The 7303-nt window shown below is 63.6% G+C and overlaps 1 protein-coding gene across 1 annotated transcript; it reads left to right on the forward strand.

Moving 5' to 3' along the window:
• Positions 1-215: 215 nt before the first annotated feature.
• Positions 216-1088, forward strand: LOC142357347 (dynein axonemal heavy chain 12-like). The gene is made up of 2 exons (XM_075408996.1): positions 216-374; positions 735-1088. The coding sequence occupies exons 1-2, from the start codon at positions 216-218 to the stop codon at positions 1086-1088; spliced, it is 513 nt and encodes a 170-aa protein (XP_075265111.1).
• Positions 1089-7303: the final 6215 nt, after the last annotated feature.

Consider the following 7303-nt stretch of genomic DNA (forward strand, 5'->3'; position numbering starts at 1 on the left):
TCCTTCACCTTTCCCTCACCGCCCCTGGGCCCCTGACACCCCTCGCCCCCCCCCCCCCCCCCGCCCCCCCCCCACCACCACCACCACCACCGCGCCGCCTCTCCAACCAGGGTGGCTCCTGCGAGGGCCCCGCTGGCACAGGCAAGACAGAGACGGTGAAGGACCTCAGCCGCATCACGGGAAACCTCAACGTGGTGTACAACTGCAGCGACGAGATGGATATTGCGTCCCTCCTGAAGATCTTTGTGGGCGTGGTGCGCTGCGGGGCGTGGCTGTGCCTCGACGAGTTCAATCGCTTGGAGGAGGGCGTCCTCAGTGTGCTCGGCACCTACATCCAGGCCCTGCAGATTGAGCTGGCGAATCCTGCCACAAAGGTCAGCACGTACATCACAGCATCCCCCGGCAAGGACGATCACCCGCGTTCCTGACAAAGTCTTCCTTGCTCCTCTCCGCCGCCCCCTTCCCCCCCATCCCGTCCGCCCTCCGACCCCGCCCCCTTCGACCGCCTCCTGCTCCAGCTCCAGCTCCGTGTGCTCCAGCTACCCCTCCCCCGCCCGCCCCCGCCCCGCCCCCGCCCCGCCCCTGTCCCGCCCCCGCCCCCGCCCCCTCTCCCTGAGCTCCCGTTGGCCCGTCGCTCCCTCGGCTACAGCCACCCACCATGCAAGACTACGCACCTGAACAGTCAAAGGTTGTGTTCAATCTTCAGCGCCACGCTTCGCTGCTGACACTCGCAGGTGGCCAACTTTGTCGGTGCCGGGAAGGGCGTCGTGCTGAACCGCAACCTCGCCATCTTTGTGACCCACAACCCGACGTCCTATGGCGGCTCTCGCAACGAGTTGCCCGCAAACGTGAGCACGCTCTTCCGGCCGGTGGCTGTGATGGTGCCGGACTACCTCATCATCGTGGAGGTGTCTCTGTACGCCGCAGGCTTCGTCAGAGCGCAGGAAGCCGCGGAGCAGGTGGGTGGCAGCGTGTTGAACACCACCAAGAGAAGCGGCCTCCCGCTGACATCTCTCTCCATTGCTGCCTCGAGACGGTTCAATAGGTGCCTTGTCCAGTACTTGATGCCCCGGTCTCTCTGTGGATAGGGGCCAAGACGGCCCAAGGGAGAAGGGGTCGGGGGGTGGGGGCCCGAGGGCTGGAGCTGGGTGTCACTGACATGCGGACCTTACCGCACAGATCATGGGGTGCCTCAACTTGGCGAGCCTGCAGCTCAGCCGGCAGGCGCACTACGATTTTGGGATGCGAACAGTGTGGAAGATCCTCAGGAAGTGCGAGGAGCTGAAGAGGCTGAGCTTTGAGGATAAACGGCAGCACGGCGCCGGGGAGGCGCTCGAGATGCTGCACTGCCAAAGAGCTCTCACCCGCATCATTGTTCCTGGCCTTGTCCCGGAGGTGTGCAGCCGATGCCTCCCACACCGCCCCCACTGCCTGCCCCAGGCCTGAATTCCCTGCTCCGCTCCTTCCCTCACTCTCGAGGGGAACTGGTCCGGTGCTTCCCCTCGTGGCCTGTCTTCCTCGAGCTCTGTTCTCTGCTGTGTTTCAGAAAGCGCTGATGCTTTGGTTCCCTCAGGACATCCCCATTTTCGAAGGGATGGTGGCCAACGCCTTTCCCGGCGAGCGCGGCAGCCGCGGCGATTACCTCAAGCTGGTGGAGACGATGCGCAAGGTCGTGGCGGACCGGCCTGGAATCCAGGTCAATGCACACGTCATCCGGCATGCGGTGCAGCTGAACGACATCATGGACATGCAGCCCGGCATCATGCTCCTCGGAGCGGCCGGCTGCGGGAAGACGACGCTGAGAACGCTTGTCATGCAAGCGATCGAGGAGATGTACAAGCATGTAAGGCCCTGTCACCGCCCCTTTGGCCCCTGTCCCAACGTCGTCTTCCCCGCGTCCCTCACCCGTCCCCGCGGCTCTTCCATCCTTGCCGTCAATCATGGAACCGTCACGCCCGGTCAGCCGTGGTGCAATCGGTGTGGAAAGTTATGCCCGAGCGGGACTCACCTCCTGTCGTGGGCTCTGACCTCCCGGCTGCTCTCAGGACGGCATCAAAGTCGACTACCAGGAGACGCGGATCTTCGCCGAGGCCATGACCCTGGAGGCCTTGATCGGGAGCTACCAGCCAGAGACTTCTTCGTGGGTGGACGGAACGCTCACGGCCACGCTCAGGAAGGAGGTGGCCGACGACACCAGCCAGTGGATAGTGCTGGACGGGCCTGTGGACTCGCGGTGGATGGAGAACCTCAACACGCTGCTCGACGAGACACGGTAGGCTCATCCGGAGGGAGCCCTGGCAGGGCCTGTGCCAAAGGGACGAGAGAATAGAGTGAGGGAATGGAGGGAGACAGCGGCCTTTGCATACTGACGGGAGGGGCTGTGGGTGCGGCAGACAGACAGACAGACAGACAGACAGAGACAGAGAGAGAGATAGATATAGAGAGAGAATCGTTGTTAGCATGGCTGGCTGTTAAATCCATTGATGGTCAATCTGTTGTGTTGTGTGCAGGGCATTGATCCTTCCCACTGGCGAAAGGATTCCGATCACGGACAGGACCCTTCTCTTCTTCGAGACTGACAACATCGCCAACGCCTCCCCCGCCAGCATTGGTGCGCCCGCCCACCCGGCAACCCGCTCCCCCCTTCCCTCCACCTCACTCCTCTTTGCATCGCCTCGCCTTTGGGCCCCGCACCCTGCGCCTCTCTGCCTGCCCAACGCCGTCCTCTGTCCTTTCTTCACAACCGTAGCTGCGGCCCTCGGGCCAACACAGTTTGGGACGCTCCATGGCTTGCCGTGCCGCCAACCGGCATTGCCCTGGATTGCGCCTCGCGAGGCCATCAAGCGCTGCGGTACTCTCTGTGGCCTGGAAAGCGTCGTAGTGCTCTCTTCCTCCCGCCTCCATGCGTGCCTGACAGCTGCGTAATCGTGATTGTGGTTCGACCCGTGCTGTCTGCACCCCCGCCCATGGGCACCAGCGGGGGAACGGGACTCGGCGCTAATCCGTGCGCCGCGTGTGATGTCAGGGAGAATGGGGATGCTACACATGGCGACGGACAAGGACGAATGGAAGATTGCCGTCACTGGCTGGCTGGCGACCCGGCTGCCCTCTGCCTTGGCAGCCCACAAGAACAAGATCGAAGCCATCATCGTCGCCTTCTGCAAGCCCCTCTTCAAGTTCCTGAACCTTCCCGGGCGCACAGAGCTGCCACAGGTGCGTTGCCGGTGCTCCCTGCCCACCTTTTTTCCGCTGCGAGAGTCATGCCGGAGGACGTGGCAAGAAGTGGGGGGAAGGGACGAGGGGCAGCAGCCTGGTGCTGGGCCCCAAGCAGGCGTGCCTCCTCGTGGGTGTCCGTACTAACTCATCCATCACCCATTATATGCCTTGCTGCAAACCTCGACAGACCAACGGATCCATGCTCCTGTCTCTGCTGGCTCTTCTCGACGCCCAAATCGTAGAGATGGAACCGTCCAGCTGGGCCAGCCTCACCAGCCATGACATCAACGTCCTCATTGAGAGCTTCACCCTCTTTGCCGTCGTTTGGTCGCTCGGAGCAAACTGTGTCAAGGTGCGCAGCCCCGCACGCCTCTCATTCTGCCGCCACCTGCCCCCTGCCCCCTGCCCCCGACCCCCGGCCCCCGCCCGCCTGCGCCCCCGGGCGGTGTGTTCCAAGCTGCCCCTGGTGTCTGTAAAGTGAACAGCCGCCCTGGACACGGACATGCTACAGGACGAGAAGGAGGAGTTCTCCAACCTGATCCACAAGCTCTGCAAGACGGAGCTGAGCTACCAGCAGCCCACCAGGGGGGTCGAGATGATCGCCCACATGAAGGGTGTGCTGGTGCCTTTCCCAGAGGACAAGAGCGCCTTTGACTTCTACTTCGACTCCGAGACCAAGTCGTGGAAGACGTGGGCCGGGCTCGCTTATTCCTCAGAGCCTCCGCCCCGCACCGCCGGCTTCAACCTGATGCTGGTGCCCACCACAGAAAGCGTGGCACGGATGAAGGCATGGCTCCCTTGGCTCCCTCCCCCCCTTGCCGCGTTGCTGTCGAAAGTTCCGTTAGAATGGGGTCGGGAGAGGAGCACGGGGAGTAACGGAAGGGGAGGTCGAGGCGTGGAGGCTGCTGGGAGATGGTGGAGCAGAGTGGCGCCCGAGGAGAAGAAATCTGTGTGGTGGACGGAGTCGGCGGCAGTGGAGGGCAAGAGAGGAGGACTGACTGTGGGCACAAGGGCATGGAAGGCAAGGCCGGAGGACACGCAGGACAGGAAGGCAGGGAGCGCGGTGGATTGGAGACCACGCATGGGCATGGACGGTGTCTTGCGCCGGCTTGAGGGCGGCGCCGTTGCTCAGGTGTCCGCCGCGACTGAAGCGCACTCACGCGCCCCCCCCCCCCCCCCCCCCCCGGCCTTCTTTGCCTGCAAAGGTCATGGAGCTCTTCTTCATGATGCCTGGCAGCCACATGATCCTGGCAGGGCCCACGGGCGCGGGGAAAACTCTGCTTGCTCAGAGCTTTGTCAACAAGAAGCACTGGCGGCTGCAGGCGCTGCCCACGGACCCCATCGGTAGGACTGCAAGGCCCGCGGATGTTTGTTTATGCGTATGGCCTCACGCAGGGACGAAGGAGAGATGCGGCACGGGGGTAGACCGGGGAGTGCAAATGTGCCATGGGCGAGTGACGCTGTTGGGCTGTGACATCTCCTGTTGTGTGGCCTACTGTGGATGGGGACGGAAGGAGAGACCGGGAAGCCCAGGGAGGAGAAGAAGAAGGCGGGGAATTGAGTCGCAGGAGGAAGAGGGCAAGGCAGAAAGAACAGAGGCTATAGGCCACCCAGAAAGGGATAGGGACGGCTATGGGCATGGGGCAGGGCGTTCCTGCGCGGCGGAAGGGTTTGTTTTGCGGCTTGGAGTCCTGACCTTGTTGGGTCTGTGCCGTGTCTGCTGGCGTCCCCTCCTCCGCTCAGACGCGGAGGGCGAAGGAGAAGGGAGCAAGGTGACCTCCGAGGATGAGGCAGGCGAAGGATATGCCGAGGCGGCTGCAGGCATCGAGGCCTCCCAGAAGCAGGAGCCGCAGCCCCGGCTGGAGCTGGCCAAGATGTACTCCATGTGCGTTCCCCTGTCCAGCCGCTCGACGGCCGCGCAAGTCCAGGGAACAATCGAGACCAAGCTGCCGCAGATCAACCAGGGACTGTTTGGGCCTCCCGGTAAACGGGAAGGTGAGGCCGCTCCACTCCACTCCCGCCCTCCCTCCCGGCTCTCAACGCCATCAGTCCTTTTGCTGCCCTGATAAATTCTTCGGATTTCTCCTGCAGAACGACAGACGGGGCGAGATTCTTCGCCTGTTTTGGATTCATCTTCCCCGCCGTAATGCATTCCGTCGCCGTACATCTCGGGTCGTTGGGCTTTGATGGGCGTCAAACGCTTTTGTATTGACTGTCGTTGTTCGCTGTGCGCTGCAGGGGTGATATTTGTCGACGACATGGCCATGGGGAGGTCCGGCACCAACGGCCCCACAGAGCTCCTGAGGCAATGGATCGAAAACGGCGGCTGGTACTCCCTCCGCAGCGTCAGCACCTTCAACCGCCTGCAGCGCTTCCAGCTGCTCGGCAGCTTTGCCACCGGCCTCCCTGCCCGTGCCAACAAGCGCCTGCTTCGCCACACCCACATCATCACCGTCCCGCAACTCAGCAACGCGTCCCTTGCCAGGATCTTCAAGGTGCGGCGTCTTCCCGCCACGCATGTGAACATCACAGCCTTCCTTCCTGCCTGCCTGTCCCCTCCTTGCTTCATGTCTCTCTGGCCTTCACGCCTCTCCATCCCTGCCCACCTTGCCATCACCACTCCCACCTCTCGCGGCGCGGGGGCAGGGGGGAGGCGTGTCTCGATAGTGACTCCCACCTCGCCATGCTCCAGGTGGTGATGGAGCTGTGGCTATCCGGCTCAAGCATGGAGATGCTCACCGAGGCCAACAACCTCGTGCAGGCCTCCTGCGCCGTCCTCCGCGAGGCCACCGCCCACATCCTGCCCGTACCCACTTGCCCGCACTACCGCTTCTCCGTGCGCGACGTGTTCCGGGTGTTCCGGTCGCTGCTGATGGCCGACCCCGGCTGCCGTGCCACCCCACACCGCCTGTCGGCCCTGTGGTACCACGAGATGCTGCGTGTGATGTACGACCGGCTGCTGGACACGGAGCTGCAGACGTGGTTCATGGAGATGGTGTGCAGCACGATGGCCTCCTACGACGTTTCCCTGGACAAGAAGGCCATTGGGGACGCTGACGGGCAGGAGGTCCTGTTCTGCAGTTACCTGAGGGGGAGGGGCGACACCTACCGGCCGGTGTTCCCTTTTGACGACTCAGTTGCGGACCAGACCAGGGCAGAGCTGGCAGCCAAGAAGGCCGAGGAAACAGCGAGGGTGCAGGCGGAGGAGGAGGCTGCACTGATCGCCGCCGCAGCTTCCGTTGCCGCGACAGATGGGGAGACGACGGACACCCAGGATGCGAAGCCCAGCCAGCGCGGGCCGTCCGCCCGGAAATCCAAGATGACGCGGTCTAAGAGCGCCAAGCACGGTGCAAGAAACTCCGACACCGGTCCCGCTGCTGAGCCGTCGCAACCAGCGGCTGAAGGTGCTGCGGCCGCAAACTCTACAGGCTTGGATGATGCCACGGCCGGTGCTGCACCCACTCCTGCTCAGGCCACCGGCGCGACCACAGAGCAGGCCTCAGCGGCGAAGAAGGACACAAGGGAGGCAGCCAAAGGAAAGGAGGGCAGCGGCCAGGACCGCCCAGAGGGTGACGGCTCCACTCTGTGGAAGAAACCTCTGCTGACCGAGCCGGAGATTCAGCAGAAGCGGGCTCGCATCCTGTCAGACCTGCAGGCCGCGACCCCCGGGACCCCGACAAGCCCTCTCCTCTGTGAGCTGATAGACTGCTACCAGGTGAGCCAGGCTGCGCTGTGGTGTCGGCCGCCTGCCGTCCGTTGAGGCTCCTTTGGAATACTGGTGGCGCTCAAGGGAAGCTCACAGCGAGGCACACACAGTTCGAGGGAGATGGAGATGGGCCGGGGCGGGGCGCGGGGGGGGGGGGGGACTCGGGCAGGGGCGGTGGCGGGGCGATGGAAGGGAGAGGGGACACGGTAGCGGGGGGACTTGGCGGTGGTGCCTTGGGTCGGGTGGACTAATGGACAGGGGGGCAGGAGCGGATCGTCGGTGCCACCTGCTTTTCACACCTGAATCCAACTTTTTTGACCTCTGAAGCTGAGTCTGGATGTGCCCGTGATTTTAGATGGAGTACTGCTACCGAAACCCGCG

This window comes from Convolutriloba macropyga, unplaced genomic scaffold (genome assembly GCF_964194025.1).
Source record: "Convolutriloba macropyga unplaced genomic scaffold, txConMacr16.3 SCAFFOLD_3957, whole genome shotgun sequence".
Lineage (NCBI taxonomy): Eukaryota > Metazoa > Xenacoelomorpha > Acoela > Convolutidae > Convolutriloba > Convolutriloba macropyga.

What these genes read in the sequence shown, in the direction of transcription:
- LOC142357347 (XM_075408996.1), top strand. Translation starts at nt 216, where the DNA reads ATGGATATTGCGTCCCTCCTGAAGATCTTTGTGGGCGTGGTGCGCTGC. An exon ending in TGGCGAATCCTGCCACAAAG is followed by an intron (nt 375 to 734) that starts GTCAGCACGTAC and finishes TGACACTCGCAG; the next exon opens with GTGGCCAACTTTGTCGGTGC.